Source organism: Gobio gobio (genome assembly GCF_949357685.1).
Source record: "Gobio gobio genome assembly, chromosome: 12".
Taxonomy (NCBI): Eukaryota; Metazoa; Chordata; class Actinopteri; order Cypriniformes; family Gobionidae; genus Gobio; species Gobio gobio.
In genome coordinates this window covers 49080048-49100555 of record NC_137105.1, presented here as the reverse complement: position 1 = coordinate 49100555, position 20508 = coordinate 49080048, and the positions used below count along the sequence as shown (strand labels likewise).

Sequence of the window (20508 nt, the reverse complement as noted above, 5' to 3'; positions counted from 1 at the left end):
GCTCGGTCACGTCAGCGCGATAAGGCATTGAACATTTTACATTTAAAACAGCTTATTATGTAGGTAGCCAATGGGCCTGTTTAACTTGAAGCAAAGGTTTGTTTTTGTGATTAAAATACATTTAAAATATTACCCTAAAATCCATCTTCCTGTGTGTGGAAATTTGTTTATGTAGCTGTGACTAGCGCTCTGTAGAGAAGATTGTCCGTTTAGGGCTACTGTAGAAACATGGCACTGCGCAAAATGGCGACCAGTGGTGTAAAGTAACGAATTACAAATACTCTCGTTACTGTAATTGAGTAGTTTTTTTCTCAGTAATTGTACTTTGTTAAGTAGTTTAAAAACAGTGTACTTTTACTTGAGTACATTTTAAGTGCTGTGTCGGTACTTTTACTGCGCTATTTTCCCTAAACCTGCCGTCGCTACATTGTTTTTGTTTTTTGTCAACGTGATTGGCTAAGACGAATAATCAGTCGTGTGACTCCCGTCAAATCAACCATGATAGCGTCCAGCCTAGAGTGAGAGCCGCGTGTGCTTTATGAAAGGGGGTTGTTGCTGGTTACTGTATGATGAATGAAATTGTGAAGTTGCCTTAAAAATTGACTACAGAATATAACATTTTCTAATACACGCACAAATGGTCCGTATTCTGTTAGCACTGCACAAGCTTGTGGTGCCATCTGCTGGAAACACTAAGGGCGTTTTCACACCTGAAAGTCCGCACCAAGGTCCGAACCGAAGCTCATGTTTTGATACTTTTTATACATTCGGTTAGTTTTGGTTTGGTTTCACATTGCAATTATGCGAGCGCACTAAAGAACTTTACATGACAACACTTGCGTCCACTCGTCATCATCTATGTGGGCGGCATCTGGACATTGATTGGTTTGTGAACGGACGTGCGTCTGACATCAGCGTCTTTGACAAGAATGAATGAACTGACGCATATCGTTGCCACAATTGAACAGTGTGCATTGCTTGACTTTTCTTTTCGTTACGTTTTAAAAGTGGACATTTCAAGGACATTTATATACACATATTTCTCATGTTTGTGAGACGAGTAGCTGCTGAGTTTGGGTTTATTTGAGACGTGCTCCAGTTCATGTACAAAGCATGTGATCGCTCCCGTGATTATTGTCTGCTATAGACTATTTGCTTCTTATTTATTAAATCCAGGCAATTATCTGTTTAAACGTTGATTAAAATTACGATACAATTCATACAAAACTAAATTCACATTAAAGAAAGGCTTTCTAACTCTTTACAGGAACTTCCTGTAAATGGTCTGAAAGTCCGAACCATACAGAAAATGCTTTCACACTAGAAACGAACCGAACCTTTGTTCAGTTTGATCCGGACCGAGACGACCTCTTTTCATCGGACCAAATTTCATCTGTTTGGTCCGGACCGTGGTACGGGGGAGGTTTCACACCTGTAATTTTGATTCGGACAAAACTGAAAAGTCCGAAAATCCGGACCAAACAAGGTAGGAGTGAAAACGCCCTTAGGGTGCTGTCACACTTGTCATGTTTGGTTGGATTAAACAAACCCTGGTGCGATTGCTGGGTTAGTGCAGTTCATTTGAACATATGTGAACGCTGCCATCCGAACCCTGGTGCGCAGCAAACAAGCGGAGCGAGACGCTAAAGAGACGGGTCTCAGTCCCCTTCCAAACCAACTCTGGTGCGGTTCGATTGATATATGAACGCAACACGGACCAAAGACATGCAAACCAACCAAAAACAGGACGTGATGTCACAAGATGCGACGCTACAAGTCAGCTGATTTGACGACGCGGAGAGATCTGTGTATCCAACATGAGTAGAGGGCAAACGTGGAGCAACGAGGAGGAAAAGTGCCTCATCAATATACGCAGATCTGCGTTTCTGCACAACGGAGGAAATCCTGCTGCTGTTCTGAATGTTTTGAACATGAGCTCTCAGCTGGCAAAAAACCATATGTACACGCATGAAATTATCGTTTAATCAGCAAACAGCATTGTTTTGAATGTTGGGTAAGCAGCTCCATCGCGAAATATACGTCATAAAAGCCGACCAATCAGGTTGTGACCGTATCCCTTTGGTTCGGTAACTTTAGGTTCGCTGTTAAAAATGCCAGTGTGAACGTTAAGCGGACCAGGACTATATGTTTAGTTTTTTGGTCCGGATCAAACGAACCGAACTACAAGTGTGAACGCACCCTTACTTTAGCTTGATTGTTTGCCAGGCTCCAAAGTGCATTAGGCATTAACCGATCGTCACTGCTAGATCTGTGTCCCTTACATCGATTTCGCTCAGCATGTAAACGCATTATCCTGCTTTCTGTCGGCTTACTTATTTTAATGTAATGTGTTCTCACATGGCGATTTAAAATTTTAGTCTATGTATAGCAAATAACTTTCATAAAACATCAGATTTATATTTAAATTAGGTTTATTTTTTAATTGCAAGCAAACATAATCAGTGGTGAAAAATGTGTTTTACTCGATTCTGATTTCTGAAGTGTATTCTTTTTACAGAGAAAACATCCATTGATATTAAAGCAGTACATGCGTCTTGAAGAGAAAGAACTCTGCTTTTTTTTACGTAAAATTGTTAATGTACAACGTTTTGCAACCTTTTTTAATTAACCGCAAGAAAACCTCTACAGAATGGTCATCATAAATGTTACCAGATTATTGGCTGCTTTCTCAAGTATTACATGGCTGTATTTTTTAGTGCTAGCAGTCTTGGAGAAATACTGTTGGTGATCTCTTGTGTTTTTGTTCTTTCTGAGAATCATCCATAAAAGAGTATAAGCTACATTTTTATTTTGCAGGGTATAAGGTGGAATAACATTAATAGCACACTACTCACTACAAGGTGAGGTACTTTTACAAGGGCTACTTTTTACTCCTACTTTGAGTAGTATTTAGGACAGGTACTTTTACTCTACCAGCACTACATGTTTTGACAAGTAACAGTACTTTTACTTGAGTGTGCTTTTTCAGTACTCTTTCCACCACTGAGGCGGCTTCACTGTAAAAGGACTCGCGGTGAGTGTAGATAGAAACGGCTCATTCTAAGGTAATAAAAACATAACGGTACATTATATAAGGTCTTTATACACAACTGAAAACCCAGTTATGTATATTATATTGCATTTATGTCAGTAGATCATCATAAATACTACACACTGCACCTTTAAAATAGCTTGAATGTAACTCTACACCCTTGCTTCATATAGTATGAATTCATGAATATGCAAATGAGCCCCGCCTCCACTCACTCACATCAGCTCAGAGACACTCGCTCAACTTTTACTCAAGTTACTGTAGTAGACGCTGCACAAAGGTATCGCTCTTTACAAGGTCAGACACATAACGGTCATTAATATGATTATCCTTTAGCTTGACTACGTTATCAAACAACTAATAATTTGTTGCTGATGATAAACAAACCATATTCCCGTTCACCATCTCAGTCTCATCATGGTGTTGACTTATGAATTTGCATGGTTTGTCTGAAAGCATATTAAAAACACCACATAGACACACAAACAACATTAAAAAACTTCTTTAAATATATCAAAACTTACTTTCTTTAGACTCCCCATTTAAAAATAGCACTATTGCGAGTCCCATGAACATTTATGACATTCACAAACTAACCATCATATTTTGCTGCTTTATAAACGAACACCTTTTGCCTCAGATGGCTTGTCATTTTACATAGTTTATCAGCTGTCATTTGTTTGGAAAAATTTTGCTGTCATCAGAAAGCTTTCATTTCTCAGTAAGTCTGTTTGTAACCAGCAGAGGGCAGCAATCACTATTAAATAATAAATATTTAAATTAAAATGTTGCTCATCCTACTAAAGTCATGTTCATTCAGTGATGGTGGCAGGCTATGGTTGGATGGGTTAATCATAGTTCATAGTTTACGATAATGCTGTCATTAAATTGAAAGATGTCAATGTTTGCCCTCTTAAACAATATTCATATCAAACATGTCGAGGTGAGAAAATGTGTAACCTTTCTTTAAAAAGCAAAATTAAACCCCAAAAAATTATTATTATGTTTTTTTAAATAAGATAAATTCGAGATAGACCCTTTAAAAGAAAGCTATGCGTGTTATTTTAGGCCTAGCTAATAATTTATTGTAAAAATTGCTTAAAAAAAAAAAAAAAGTCTTCTGGGATGTGGGGTTTATAAATTGAACGTTTCAACTTTTTTCTTGTGTCATTTGAAAGACGCTTTTGGTCTTTTTGATTTTGTTTTGCCCTTGACCCAGACTTTCAAACAATGGGAATCCATTATAAAGCCTAAATTATGAATTATATCATGCTTTAAACTACAACATGAAATAACTTAATCACTTAATTGGCCTATTTGTTGGGTGAAAATGACCTTTTGCCCATAATTAAATTGTATTGTGCGTCTATATGCATTCGTACACTTTTGAACGTGTAGTTCATGGGTTTTCAATCTTTTAGATGCCACGGACCCCCAAATATGACCCCAAATATTTACACAAAAATATTATTAGTTATTGTGAAAATTATAAAAATTTGTTTGTTACATTATTAATTTTGTTCTACTCAATGTAGTAATGTATTGTTATATGTATTATTTATTTCTTGTTCATTTCATTTTAATGTTTTTTATTTATTGATATAATTTTATTTTATTGATTTTAATCTAATTTAATAGATTAATAAATAAAAAACATCTAATTTATTGCTTTACTCTTATTTTATTTTACAGGTTTTTTTTTAAGGATTTTTCTAGCCTTTTCCACGGAGCCCCTGTCACTCTCTTGCGGCCTCTGGGGATCCCCGGACCCCGGTTTGAAACCCCCTGATATAGTCAGTAGGCAGATTTTAAACTTGGGTTTGAGTTTAATTCATCCTGGCCAAAAGTGCCTAGAGTTGAAGAAACACAATTAATTACAAGCTGGGACTCAAAACTGAAAGACCACCCCGACCCTAGTGACGTAATGTAAAACAAACAAAACAAAACAAAAATGGCAGCGGCCTCAACAGTGAAAGGGAGAAATTAGGCTTTTCAAAGCTTCGAATCAATTGAACCGATTCGCGAAATGAGTCAGTGTTTCCAAGCGCCACACTCTGGTGACCCCTGCTGGTCAGAACAGTGGAAATACAACAGAAAAGCAAGCCAAACCAGTGCCTGTATAATATTTTGACACCTTAAAAAAATGAAATTTCGTTTACTGAAATCGCGTGACTTTGGCAGTTTGATACACGATCCGAACCACTGATTCGAAACAAAAGATTCGAATCTTCATGAATGAAGCAGTTCTAGGGCTTTTTGGATTCCATTCCTGGTTCTGGAATCGATGTAGTCAAATTAAACGAACTTCCAATCACTATTAGTGAACGAGGAGTAACACCAATTGTAACAACACATGTAATACCTTCGTATAAATACCAAGGACCACAATAAACTTCAGAAAATATGTAGTTTAAACTATTTAATATCCATTACAAAATAGACAGTGACACTCTTGGTCTGAACGGTATGCTCTGAACAGAGAGTGACTCAGTAAAATGGATCCAGATTGACAGGCAAAGCCTTTAACCTCTGGACTATGCCACTAAATATATTGATAACACAGTATAGTGGGGTATAGTTCATTCGTATACAGAAATATTTAAACTGAACCTACAAAACGTTCGCATTATTACATTATTGTTATGACATCCTCTATTTTCTATATTGAGTTTCCATGTCAGGCTACTATTACAAGCCCAAAATAATAGTAAATATGTTGATTTTATACCAATATGGCAGTATTAAAAGTTAAGACAACTTCTGATTCATAGATATTGAAGCTTTTGAAAGCGTGAGAAATTTGCTGGGATCTGAACCCCGGTCCCCAGATTGAGAGGCACTCAAAGACTGTACTCTACAATACAATATTTAGAGATGTATTACTTAGATATTTAAGCTGAACACAAAACACTTGGGGATGAAAAAACGATTTTGATGTCCTTACTAAGCTGGACACTATTTTTGATGATTGTACCACCCCATGACTAGCTAGCCTACTAGCTAGAAACAATGAAGCTTATGTTTGGCAAATATATCAAATGTTAGACAACAGAATGGTCATGTAAACAAGGCAGATTTAAATGCATAAATATGAAGGGTTAAGACAGTATGAGGAAAATACTGTAGATTAAAAAAAGATACTTTCATGCCTTAAAAAATGAGTCTTTGCAGAAAAACGTATAAATACCAAGTATTACTCAGCAGCTTGTCCTTTGGCAGACATTGAGGGATCTTCAATGAGCAAATGCAACATGACTTTCATGGTTATGTCCCGTTTCTGAGTGGTGTAATTCGAGATGTTACAATTGCCCCCGGTCTCCCCTGCCCACACAGAGAAATGTTGGTCAGATTTGTTAATGTTTATCCAATCTTTATTTTGTAAGTGACCGTTCTTTATCTTTTAAACGATGTTTTATTCGGGTTTGTTTGACCACTCAAAAGAGAAATGGTATTACATAATTCATTTGTGTTTCCTACTAGTTAAATTTCACATACATAAGCAAACATTTTCTGTCTCTAAACCTCTCTTTTCTCTATTCAAAGATGATCTAGACAAATATATGAAAACTATCCAAAATCTGTTAATCACAAAGCAATTCAATTCAAACTTTTTGTCCTCTTAAGGTGTAAATTACATTGTTGTTGTTGTGGCAGCTTATCTGCGTATCTTTTTGTCTTTTATTGTTTCAATGTCTATCTGTATTGCTTTAATGGTGTGATGTTTTATAATGTTTAATACAAAATTATTAGTGAGCAAAAGACAAACTAATGCTTAACTCTGTTGAACTAAAAAGGCCTCTTAAAGAGGAGTCGATTCCCAAAGCCTCGGAATCGATTCCCAAAGCCTCGGAATCGATTCCCAGCTCTGCCCTAGCAAGTGTATCGAAATCCCCCATCCCTAGTGAAAGGTTTTACACGTTTCCGTTTGCTTTGGCCACTTATTATAACCACTTTTACCTGGCGCGGTCTCTTAGTTATACAGTAACGTTGATTAATTCACATGGAGTTTATTATTCTATTATTATCATCGACAGAAACGACGAACACGGCTTTATTATGGGAATTGTCATAGAAACGAATACTTTCCGAGGACAAGAACAGCTCTGATCCGACTATCCGAGCTGTCAACTAGTAATGACCTACATAACTACCTACACAATTTGTAAGTAGGCGAAATCTGGTGTTTGTGCGTAGTTTACGCAACTATGCTATGGCGAACTCTTGACGTAAAGTTGTGTGGTAAATGAGTTGAGTTCGCCCTATAGGAAGGACAGGTGACACATTTAAACGTAACATGAGAGTTTCATTTGTCCCGGAAACTCCCTGCCAGAATGGCTGAGAAACAAAAGTGTTCCTGTGAAGATAAGCCCGATTCTTCGGACGACGGTTTGGACGAATCTTGCATTTTCTGTAGGATCGTAAACGGCGACGAACCATACACTCAGATATTGTCGGAAGTAAGTTGATCTTTATCTGTGGATTGGCCTTTGCTGTGATTGACCGCATGAATGATGGGTATATAATGGACAAGTTGTTCTCGATGTGTTTATATTTATCTTTACGTTATTTATTTTTTTAGACGTTTTCATTCAAACGACATACAAAGTACAGCATAGGACCAACAAAACAAAACAAAAAAAACACAGTGACTGTGCGGCTGTCCTTAAAGGGACAGTTCACCCAAAAATGAAAAATCTGTCATCATTTAAGTTACTCATCATCCAAACCTGTAAAAAAACTTTGTTATGCTGTACACAAAGGACGATATTTGTAAGAGTGTTTGTAGGCGAGCAAATCTCGCCCCCCATTGACCAGCATAGTAGGGGAAAAAATACTATGGTAGTCAGGGGGTGAGATTTACTTGGTTACAAATATATTCCTATGTGTACACCATAACAAAGAAATAGGCCTAGTGGAATGACAATTTACTAGCTTATCTCAAATATAGGCTATTTTTTTGAGTCATAACTTTCGCATAGACAATGGCTGAATCTGAAATCGCCCCCTAAACCCTACTTTAGTCCAATACAGTTCACTTGAAAGAGTGAATGAAAACGAGTGAGTGAATTCGGACATTGGCTGTACATTCGTTATTGCGGTGCATTGTGGGATTGAATGAGTGCACTTGATAACGTCCACTATGGTTTCGGACACCACTACAAATGGCTGGCCCTTTAAATAATGCCCTATTTGAAGGTATAGAGGGCGATCCTGTGATTTCACCCTCATAGGTCATTTCTCATTGGCTAATGAGCGGAGATGGCCTTCAAGTGGCTCACCCCATGTAGAAATACAGGGGGTCCAAAAGTCTGTACGTCAATGAAAACACAATGAACATGCATCAATACACTTCATAAAGTATGTTACGTCGAACTGATATAATTCCACAATTTTTTTTAGGAACATGAATATACAATTATAATAAACTTTAAATGTCAAGGTAAATAAAACATGGAATGTGATTCTTTGACAGGATGAGGACCTTGTTTGTTTCGAGGACATCTGTCCAGCTGCACCTCACCACTACCTGGTTATACCAAAGAAACATATCCATAGCTGTTTGTCCCTCCAAGCAGATGATATCACTCTTGGTAAGATTGTTTTTCATTTTTGGGGTTGCATCTGATTATTTAACCCTTTCATGCATGGTGTCCACATTAGTGGACAGTTAATTTAACTCCATTTAGGGTTAATTTATCATGGTAATTTTCTCCAAACAAGTTGAGGGCAGTGTCATTAGATTGACAGCAATATTGTAACAGTTGCTACTGTCTTGTATTCCAAATATCCATTGCTTGATGACGACCTTAATCCAAGATGGTTGACAGCGATAGCCATGTGCCAAATGCCCCAGGCATATCTGTGAAAAACTTTTATACAAGGAGGTCAATTGAGCTAAAATAAAATATTAGCATGTACAGTAAAGTATGATGAATATGTTAATATTTTAAAAACTAAAATTTAGAGTAAAATGTAGCTTTTATACACCAAAAACGAACTGTCCATGTATGTGGATGTCATGCAACAGTGGAGTTTCTGTAACCTGCTAGTATACAGGCATATGTTCTAATTTTGCAAATTTTGCGGATGGAAATTAGCTGTGGCTAAATCTGGTGTAAAGCATCTTTTCTTTTGTAAGATTAATGTACTTGCACATGGTCCCTGTCAAATAAATAATAAACTTAAAAAACTTAAAACTTATGTTATGAATTGTCTTATATTGTAATAAAACAGACATATATCAACATAAATAACCATTCAAAATTACATATTACGGCATTAAATGGCAACTTTACACATACATACTGAGACAAATTAGCATTTTGCCTTCCAACCAGGGACAGCACAGGTCAAGCACTCAGTATATAATAATAGAGAATATCCCAGAGGACAGTGGAAGTGACAGCAGTGAGGAGGAGGAGTGTGTTATATACCCAGCCCATAATGCTACTAGGTTTCAGCATATATGTAACTACAATTATAGTTCCTACAATATGTGTTTTATTGTTGTTATATTGGAATGTTTATGTTTTTAATAACTGAGCTGATATACATAACATAACCTGACATAATAAAAACACAATGTTCCACATTCCGCATCATATTAAAGTTATAAAAATAGTCTTTAAAAAATCTAGATAAGGTTTTCCATAATTCATGCATGAAAGAGTTAAAGCGAGTAATGCTTTTTTGCGAATGGCTTTTGTATTTCTAGCCAGCAGGGGGCAGTAACAGACAGAGAAATGAAGAATTGATCCCAGGTTTATAATTAGCATATTATTGTTAATAGACATATTATATATACACCTAATATTGTGTTGGTCCCCCTTTTGCTGCCAAAAAAACCCTGACCCGTCAAGGCATGGACTCCACTAGACCCCTGAAGGTGTGCTGTGGTCTCTGGCACCAAGATGTTAGCAGCAGATCCTTTAAGTCCTCCATGGATCGGACTTGTTTGTTCAGCTCATCCCACAGATGCTCGATTGGATTGAGATCTGGGGAATTTGGAGGCCGAGTCAACGCCTCAAACTCGTTGTTGTGCTCCTCAAACCATTCCTGAAGTGGCGGCGCATTATCTGCTGAAAGAGCCACAGACACCAGGGAAAACCGTTTCCATGAAAGGCTGGACATGGTCTTAGGTAGGTGGGACGTGTCAAAGGAACATCCACATGGATGGAGGACCCAGTCGTCTAGCCGTCACAATTTGGCCCTTGTCAAACTCGCTCAAATCCTTCCGCTTGCCCATTTTTCCTGCTTCTAACACATCAACTCTGAGGACAAAATGTTCACTTGCTGCCTAATATATCCCACCCACTAACAGGTGATGAAGAGATCATCAGTGTTATTATGTAATGCCTGATCGGTGTATAATATATTCTTTATCATGATGATAACACAGTAGTAAACGTTTATTTTAATGAACCATTAACACAATGATCAGTAGGTCTAAGTAATCTAAATGTGATGATCTTGTGCAGTGAGGAGGATGGCAGAGATGGGAAGAGATGTGCTGAAAGCCAAGGATGTCACAGATTTTGAAGACGTCAGGTATATATTCTACAACACTATTACATTTATCAAGTGTTTATTTGAAGCAGGTATTGAATGAGACTTGTCTGTATTTCAGTCTGGGCTTCCACGTGCCTCCATTTATCACCGTCCCCCACCTGCACTTACATGTTCTTGCACCTTTCAGTCAAATATTTCAATGGTCAGAGCAAAAGTTTAAAAGCTTCTGGTACCTCACTGTGAGTAAACTAATGATGCTCCTGGCATTTCTTATGATCACACTTGGTTGCAGACAATTTCTCATTGGTTCTCATTGTTTCTCTGTGTGTTGTCTTAAAGGAGGCGGGGTTTCTTCAGGGACTGGAGAAGGGAAAAAAGTTGCATTTTCACAAAAAGAGATGTTTTAAATGCATGCTGATATGTGGAGCTGACGTGAAACTTTAAACCACTTTAGTCAAGATCAACGGTCATTGTTTATTTAATTGTTTGTTTTCAGTCTCAAAAGCCATCCATGTTACTTTTTTATTTGTATGTATTTATTTTTTAAAAATGTGTATTTGTTTAAAGCTAAAGTATTTTTAAAACTGGAATGATATTTATAAAGCAATATATACGAGTAATCTAATCAATTGTTATTAAACAGATGAAAATTAAACAAATTGTGTAATTAATTGGTACATATTCTATTGTGAAAGATATAAACATAAACATAACTCGTTAATGGATTGTCACACCATTTTATGTTTTATCGCATTTGTGGCGCGTATGGTATTTTCTAGGAACAAGGAAACGTTATGTGAGGAACAACTAAATAGTTCTTCTCTAGTTCACGTTGGCCACAATTATTGCAACGTCCTTTCCCCAAGAGACCAGCTCTGAGTCTTCTTCTGTAACGCCTGATGAGTTTGGAGATCAGAGCCCATTCCTTCATCCAGAATCTCTCCAGATCCTTCAGATTCCAGCTCTTCTCTTCAGCTCATCACTCATTCTCTATAGGGTTCAGCTCAGGAACTGGGACGGCTTCATTTTGTGCTCAGTCACACATTTTTGTGTTGATTTTGATGTTTGTTTTGTCCTGATGGAAGATCCAACCACGGCCCATTATCAGATTTCTAGCAGAAGCGTCAGGTTTTGATTTTTGATCTGTTGGTATTTGCTAGAATCCACGATACCATGAATCTGAACAAGATGTCCAGGACCTCCAGCAAAAAAACAGACCCACAACATTAAAGATCCAGCGGTGTATTTAACCGAGGGCATGGGGGACTTTTATCCCTGTTTGCACCAAAGCCATCTGGTGTGTTTGTGCCAAAAAGCTCTTTTTTTTAGTTTGATCTGACCACAGAACCAGGTCCCGTCTGAAGCTCCAGTCGTGTCTGACACTGAATATGCTGGAGTTTGTTTCTGGATGAGCGAGGAGGATTTTTCTTCAAATCCTCCCAAACAACATGTGGTGATGTTGGAGCTGTTTGATACATTTTTTTAGTCTTTCTGACCCAAGACTCAACTAATCTCTGCACTTCTCCAGCTGTGATCTTGGAGAGTCTTTGTCCACTCAAACTCTCCTCCTCTCGTGCATTAGGACGATATTCACACACGTCCTCTTCCAGGCAGATTCCTGACATCTTTAGTTTATTAATTATTGCCCTGATGGTGGAAATGGGGATTTTCAATGCTTTAGCTCTTTTCTTACACACACTTTCTATTTTGAGAAGCTCAACAATCTTTTGCTGCACATCAGAACTATTTTCTGTGGTTTTACTCATTGTGATTATGATTAAGGGAATTTGGCCTTTGTGTTTCCTCATATTTATACTCCTGTGGAACAGGAAGTCATGGCTGGACAATTTCATGCTCCTAGTCACCCTGGTGCGCTAAAAATGTAAATATGAATGGGAATATACTTCAGAGATATTTTACTTTAATTTCTAGGGGTGCCAATAATTGTGGCCAACCTGCATGGGAGAAAAACATTTATTTCACAATGTGAGTTTCCCCCATTAGTTTTACTTCAATGAAAGGTTAGAATTTTGTTATTTAAAAAAATGAAAGGTCAAAAGGATAAAGCAGATTTATTTTCACAGCCGCCTTTGCTCATATTTACCAAGAGTGCTAATAATTCTGGAGTTTACTGTATGTGTAAACTATCTAAAAATGAGTTCAGAGCCTTAAAGTCCAGGCAAAGTAAAATCTACAATTCTACAATGTGACAATCAGACACAATGTGACACAATCAGCTGTGTAAATAGATTTGTCCCTTAGTTATTGTCTCTGCTTCCTCATTCTAGCTAAGAGAGAGAGTGAGAACATTGGAACTTTTCCCTCATGGTGTCAGACTTCCCATGTTTTTACATGCATAAGAAGAACTGCAGAACACGAGATCCAGGGGGTGGAGACGGGTAGAGTTAGGGATCAGGGGGTGGAGACGGGTAGAGTTAGGGATCAGGGGGTGGAGACGGGTAGAGTTAGGGATCAGGGGCTGGAGACGGGTAGAGTTAGGGATCAGGGGCTGGAGACGGGTAGAGTTAGGGATCAGGGGGTAGAGACGGGTAGAGTTAGGGACCAGGGGGTGGAGACGGGTAGAGTTAGGGATCAGAGGGTGGAGACGGGTAGAGTAAGGGATCGGTGGGTAGAGACGGGTAGAGTTAGGGACCGGTGGGTAGAGACGGGTAGAGTTAGGGACCAGGGGGTGGAGACGGGTAGAGTTAGGGATCAGAGGGTGGAGACGGGTAGAGTTAGGGATCGGTGGGTAGAGACGGGTAGAGTTAGGGACCGGTGGGTAGAGACGGGTAGAGTTAGGGACCAGGGGGTGGAGACGGGTAGAGTTAGGGATCAGGGGGTGGAGACGGGTAGAGTTAGGGATCAGGGGGTGGAGACGGGTAGAGTTAAGGATCAGGGGGTGGAGACGGGTAGAGTTAGGGATCAGGGGGTAGAGACGGGTAGAGTTAGGGACCAGGGGGTCGAGACGGGTAGAGTTAGGGATCAGGGGGTGGAGACGGGTAGAGTTAGGGACCAGGGGGTGGAGACGGGTAGAGTTAGGGATCAGGGGGTGGAGACGGGTAGAGTTAGGGATCAGGGGGTGGAGACGGGTAGAGTTAGGGACCAGGGGGTGGAGACGGGTAGAGTTAGGGATCAGGGGGTGGAGACGGGTAGAGTTAGGGACCAGGGGGTGGAGACGGGTAGAGTTAGGGATCAGGGGGTGGAGACGGGTAGAGTTAGGGACCAGGGGGTGGAGACGGGTAGAGTTAGGGATCAGGGGGTGGAGACGGGTAGAGTTAGGGACCGGGGGTGGAGACGGGTAGAGTTAGGGATCAGAGGGTGGAGACGGGTAGAGTTAGGGATCGGTGGGTAGAGACGGGTAGAGTTAGGGACCGGTGGGTAGAGACGGGTAGAGTTAGGGACCAGGGGGTGGAGACGGGTAGAGTTAGGGATCAGGGGGTGGAGACGGGTAGAGTTAGGGATCAGGGGGTGGAGACGGGTAGAGTTAAGGATCAGGGGGTGGAGACGGGTAGAGTTAGGGATCAGAGGGTGGAGACGGGTAGAGTTAGGGATCAGGGGGTGGAGACGGGTAGAGTTAGGGATCAGGGTGTGGAGACGGGTAGAGTTAGGGATCAGGGTGGAGACGGGTAGGTTTAGGGATCAGGGTGAAGACGGGTAGGTTTAGGGATCAGGGTGGAGACGGGTAGAGTTAGGGATCAGGGTGGAGACGGGTAGGTTTAGGGATCAGGGTGAAGACGGGTAGGTTTAGGGATCAGGGTGGAGACGGGTAGGTTTAGGGATCAGGGTGGAGACGGGTAGGTTTAGGGATCAGGGTGGAGACGGGTAGGTTTAGGGATCAGGGTGGAGACGGGTAGAGTTAGGGATCAGGGGGTGGAGACGGGTAGAGTTAGGGATCAGGGGGTGGAGACGGGTAGAGTTAGGGATCAGGGGGTGGAGACGGGTAGGTTTAGGGATCAGGGGGTGGAGACGGGTAGAGTTAGGGATCAGGGGGTGGAGACGGGTAGAGTCAGGGATCAGGGGGTGGAGACGGGTAGAGTTAGGGATCAGGGGGTGGAGACGGGTAGGTTTAGGGATCAGGGGGTGGAGACGGGTAGGTTTAGGGACCAGGGGGTGGAGACGGGTAGAGTTAGGGATCAGGGGGTGGAGACGGGTAGAGTTAGGGATCAGGGGGTGGAGACGGGTAGAGTTAGGGACCAGGGGGTGGAGACGGGTAGAGTTAGGGACCAGGGGGTGGAGACGGGTAGAGTTAGGGATCAGGGGGTGGAGACGGGTAGAGTTAGGGACCAGGGGGTGGAGACGGGTAGAGTTAGGGATCAGGGGGTGGAGACGGGTAGAGTTAGGGACCAGGGGGTGGAGACGGGTAGAGTTAGGGATCAGGGGGTGGAGACGGGTAGAGTTAGGGACCGGGGGTGGAGACGGGTAGAGTTAGGGATCGGAGGGTGGAGACGGGTAGAGTTAGGGATCGGTGGGTAGAGACGGGTAGAGTTAGGGACCGGTGGGTAGAGACGGGTAGAGTTAGGGACCAGGGGGTGGAGACGGGTAGAGTTAGGGATCAGGGGGTGGAGACGGGTAGAGTTAGGGATCAGGGGGTGGAGACGGGTAGAGTTAAGGATCAGGGGGTGGAGACGGGTAGAGTTAGGGATCAGAGGGTGGAGACGGGTAGAGTTAGGGATCAGGGGGTGGAGACGGGTAGAGTTAGGGATCAGGGTGTGGAGACGGGTAGAGTTAGGGATCAGGGTGGAGACGGGTAGGTTTAGGGATCAGGGTGAAGACGGGTAGGTTTAGGGATCAGGGTGGAGACGGGTAGAGTTAGGGATCAGGGTGGAGACGGGTAGGTTTAGGGATCAGGGTGAAGACGGGTAGGTTTAGGGATCAGGGTGGAGACGGGTAGGTTTAGGGATCAGGGTGGAGACGGGTAGGTTTAGGGATCAGGGTGGAGACGGGTAGGTTTAGGGATCAGGGTGGAGACGGGTAGAGTTAGGGATCAGGGGGTGGAGACGGGTAGAGTTAGGGATCAGGGGGTGGAGACGGGTAGAGTTAGGGATCAGGGGGTGGAGACGGGTAGGTTTAGGGATCAGGGGGTGGAGACGGGTAGAGTTAGGGATCAGGGGGTGGAGACGGGTAGAGTCAGGGATCAGGGGGTGGAGACGGGTAGAGTTAGGGATCAGGGGGTGGAGACGGGTAGGTTTAGGGATCAGGGGGTGGAGACGGGTAGGTTTAGGGATCAGGGGGTGGAGACGGGTAGAGTTAGGGATCAGGGGGTGGAGACGGGTAGAGTTAGGGATCAGGGGGTGGAGACGGGTAGAGTTAGGGATCAGGGGGTGGAGACGGGTAGGTTTAGGGATCAGGGGGTGGAGACGGGTAGAGTTAGGGATCAGGGGGTGGAGACGGGTAGGTTTAGGGATCAGGGGGTGGAGACGGGTAGGTTTAGGGATCAGGGGGTGGAGACGGGTAGGTTTAGGGATCAGGGGGTGTAGGGCTGCACGATTCTTGCTAAAATGTGAATCACGATTTTTCTCCATGGGAATTGAGATCACGATTTTCTTACACGATTATCATTTTTTCTTATACTTTAAAAAAAATGAATCAATTTTAAATAAAAGTAATTAGTTACAATTAAATTAAAATGTAGAAACAACAAATGTAGACAGACTAGATGTAAATATATGCTTATCACTGTTTATTTCTATTTTTATGATTATTTAATATCTTGCCTTGTGGAGAGAGGGTTTTTGTTGTCTTATTTCGTTGTTTCATTTTGTTTTTGCGTTTTTGTAAAAAATGAAAACTATAAATAAAATATTTTAAAAAAAAATGTTATAAGAAAACGCTTAACGTGGCTTAATGTACTAAGACAGTGTTACAGACATCCCAACCTGAAAAAAATCATTTCAGGGAGGTACGCCGCCAAAAAAAAAACATGAAAGGAGGAAAAGTATCCCGAATTTCACCACAGAACATGACTTTACTTGTTTATTATAATATAATATATCATTAATATATAATTTCTATAGGCCTATGCAATTATTTGTAAAAAAAAATATGTAAAATTATGTAGATCACTTTTACTATTTACGCTGCTTATACTATTTATGTAAACTGCTTTTATTTATATTTCATTGCAACTTTAAACAGGTCTAAGTAGTTAGTTGTTTTCATGTAGCCTTGGCAACTAGCCGACCTGAAAAATATGCACATGAAATGAAACTTGTTTAACTCAAACATAACATGTCAGTAACAAACTGTACAGCGTGCAAGATTGTCATTATGTTTATACTTTATACTTTCGTTTTTTGGGGCACTCTCCCTCTGCCATGGCGCTCCAGTTTCTATATACACTGAACTGATTCATTCGGTTCGGGAGAAGAGATAAAAGCCCGCCCACACTGACAAATGATTGGTTGACTTACCGAAACAAGCCAATCAGGATGCTCTCCGTCTTCCATGCGCTTCATTAGGTGCACACCAGCACACACACGCAAGGTCTCTCGCTCTCTCTCCCTCTCTGCCGTGCGCGCGTGCACAGTTTGCGGTTAATTTTTACCTCTTACCGCTACAAATCTGACTCCGTTTAGGTCTGCTCTGCCGTCTTGTTACACGCCAGTAACAGCGAAACATGGCCAATGAGGGAGAGGAGAGAAGTGGAGATTTATGATTGATTGGTTAGTGTTTTGTTATTGTGTGAGTGTGACAAGCTCTGGTGTGACCAATAACGCATGAACGCAGCATGATCTGAGGGAAATACACGGAAGTGAATCGCCAACATTAAGAAATGAGATCGCATTTATGTTTGAATCGAGATCGTGATTTTTTTTCGATTAATCGTGCAGCCCTAAGGGGGTGGAGGCGGATAGGTTTAGGAATCAGGGGGTGGAGACGGGTAGGTTTAGGGATCAGGGGGTGGAGGCGGATAGGTTTAGGGATCAGGGGGTGGAGGCGGGTAGGTTTAGGGATCAGGGGGTGGAGGCGGGTAGGTTTAGGAATCAGGGGGTGGAGACGGGTAGGTTTAGGAATCAGGGGGTGGAGACGGGTAGGTTTAGGGATCAGGGGGTGGAGACGGGTAGGTTTAGGAATCAGGGGGTGGAGACGGGTAGGTTTAGGAATCAGGGGGTGGAGGCGGGTAGGTTTAGGAATCAGGGGGTGGAGATGGGTAGGTTTAGGGATCAGGGGGTGGAGACGGGTAGGTTTAGGAATCGGGGTGGAGGCGGGTAGGTTTAGGAATCAGGGGGTGGAGATGGGTAGGTTTAGGGATCAGGGGGTGGAGACGGGTAGGTTTAGGGATCAGGGGGTGGAGGCGGATAGGTTTAGGAATCAGGGGGTGAAGGCGGGTAGGTTTAGGGATCAGGGGGTGGAAACGGGTAGGTTTAGGCATCAGGGGGTGGAGACGGATAGGTTTAGGAATCAGGGGGTGGAGGGGGGTAGGTTTAGGGATCAGGGGGTGGAGACGGGTAGGTTTAGGAATCAGGGAGTGGAGACGGGTAGGTTTAGGGATCAGGGGGTGGAGACGGGTAGGTTTAGGGATCAGGGAGTGGAGACGGGTTGGTTTAGGGATCAGGGAGTGGAGACGGGTAGGTTTAGGGATCGGGGGGTGGAGGCTGGTAGGTTTAGGGATCAGGGGTTGGAGACCGGTAGGTTTAGGGATCAGGGGGTGGAGACGGGTAGGTTTAGGGATCAGGGAGTGGAGGCGGGTAGGTTTAGGGATCGGGGGGTGGAGGCGGGTAGGTTTAGGGATCAGGGGGTGGAGGCGGGTAGGTTTAGGGATCAGGGGGTGGAGGCGGGTAGGTTTAGGGATCAGGGGGTGGAGGCGGGTAGGTTTAGGGATCAGGGGGTGGAGGCGGGTAGGTTTAGGGATCAGGGGGTGGAGGCGGGTAGGTTCAGGGATCAGGGATCAGGGGTTGGAGACCGGTAGGTTTAGGGATCAGGGGGTGGAGACGGGTAGGTTTAGGGATCAGGGGGTGGAGGCGGATAGGTTTAGGAATCAGGGGGTGGAGGGGGGTAGGTTTAGGGATCAGGGGGTGGAGACGGGTAGGTTTAGGAATCATGGGGTGGAGACGGGTAGGTTTAGGGATCAGGGGGTGGAGACGGGTAGGTTTAGGGATCAGGGAGTGGAGACGGGTAGGTTTAGGGATATGTAAAGTGGGGGGAGTTGGATCCAGATCAAGGGGGTGGAGACGGGTAGGTTTAGGGATCAGGGGGGGGGTGGTAGGTTTAGGGATCAGGGGGTGGAGGCGGGTAGGTTTAGGGATCGGGGGGGGGGGGGCGGGTAGGTTTAGGGATCAGGGTGTGGAGGCGGGTAGGTTTAGGGATCGGGGGGTAGGTTTAGGGATCAGGGAGTGGAGACGGGTAGGTTTAGGGATATGTAAAGTGGGGGGAGTTGGATCCAGATCAAGGGGGTGGAGACGGGTAGGTTTAGGGATCAGGGGGGGGGTGGTAGGTTTAGGGATCAGGGGGTGGAGGCGGGTAGGTTTAGGGATCGGGGGGGTAGGTTTAGGGATCAGGGGATGGAGACGGGTAGGTTTAGGGATCGGGGGGGTAGGTTTAGGGATCAGGGGATGGAGACGGGTAGGTTTAGGGATAAGGGGGTGGAGGCGGGTAGGTTTAGGGATAAGGGGGTGGAGACGGGTAGGTTTAGGAATCAGGGGGTGGAGGGGGGTAGGTTTAGGGATCAGGGGGTGGAGACGGGTAGGTTTAGGGATCGGGGTGGAGACGGGTAGGTTTAGGAATCGGGGTGGAGACGGGTAGGTTTAGGGATCAGGGGGTGGAGACGGGTAGGTTTAGGGATCAGGGAGTGGAGACGGGTAGGTTTAAGTGTCAGGGGGTGGAGACGGGTAGGTTTAAGTATCAGGGGGTGGAGACGGGTAGGTTTAGGGATATGTAAAGTGGGGGGAGTTGGATCCAGATCCAGGGGGTGGAGACGGGTAGGTTTAGGGATCAGGGGGTGGAGGCGGGTAGGTTTAGGGATCAGGGGGGGGGGGGTAGGTTTAGGGATCAGGGGGTGGAGGCGGGTAGGTATAGGGATCGGGGGGGTAGGTTTAGGGATCAGGGGGTGGAGGCGGGTAGGTTTAGGGATCGGGGGGGGGCGGGTAGGTTTAGGGATCGGGGGGGGGGCGGGTAGGTTTAGGGATCGGGGGGGGGGCGGGTAGGTTTAGGGATCAGGGGGTGGAGGCGTGTAGGTTTAGGGATCAGGGGGGGTAGGTTTAGGGATCAGGGGGTGGAGGCGGGTAGGTTTAGGGATCGGGGGGTAGGTTTAGGGATCAGGGGGTGGAGGCGGGTAGGTTTAGGGATCGGGGGGTAGGTTTAGGGATCAGGGGGTGGAGACGGGTAGGTTTAGGGATCAGGGGGGGGGCGGGTAGGTTTAGGGATCAGGGGGTGGAGACGGGTAGGTTTAGGGATAAGGGGGTGGAGGCGGGTAGGTTTAGGGATAAGGGGGTGGAGACGGGTAGGTTTAGGAATCAGGGGGTGGAGGGGGGTAGGTTTAGGGATCAGGGGGTGGAGGGGGGTAGGTTTAGGGATCAGGGGGTGGAGACGGGTAGGTTTAGGGATCAGGGAGTGGAGACGGGTAGGTTTAAGTATCAGGGGGTGGAGACGGGTAGGTTTAGGGATATGTAAAGTGGGGGGAGTTGGATCCAGATCCAGGGGGTGGAGACGGGTAGGTTTAGGGATCAGGGGGTGGAGGCGGATAGGTTTAGGAATCAGGGGGTGGAGGGGGGTAGGTTTAGGGATCAGGGGGTGGAGACGGGTAGGTTTAGGAATCATGGGGTGGAGACGGGTAGGTTTAGGGATCAGGGGGTGGAGACGGGTAGGTTTAGGGATCAGGGAGTGGAGACGGGTAGGTTTAGGGATATGTAAAGTGGGGGGAGTTGGATCCAGATCAAGGGGGTGGAGACGGGTAGGTTTAGGGATCAGGGGGGGGGTGGTAGGTTTAGGGATCAGGGGGTGGAGGCGGG

General features: G+C 44.0%; 1 protein-coding gene across 2 annotated transcripts; it reads left to right on the top strand.

The window, feature by feature from the left end:
• The first annotated feature begins 6900 nt into the window (after positions 1-6900).
• On the top strand, positions 6901-11207 carry LOC307134706 (adenosine 5'-monophosphoramidase HINT3). 2 transcript variants are annotated; one of them, XM_079830657.1, is made up of 6 exons: positions 6901-7214; positions 7383-7509; positions 8526-8643; positions 10531-10600; positions 10680-10800; positions 10901-11207. In XM_079830657.1, the coding sequence occupies exons 2-6, from the start codon at positions 7384-7386 to the stop codon at positions 11003-11005; spliced, it is 540 nt and encodes a 179-aa protein (XP_079686783.1). In that variant the 5' UTR covers positions 6901-7214; position 7383; the 3' UTR covers positions 11006-11207. The 2 variants fall into 2 exon arrangements, with proteins under 2 accessions (XP_079686783.1, XP_079686782.1); XM_079830656.1 differs by lacking the exon at positions 6901-7214 and having other exon boundaries at positions 7257-7509.
• Positions 11208-20508: the final 9301 nt, after the last annotated feature.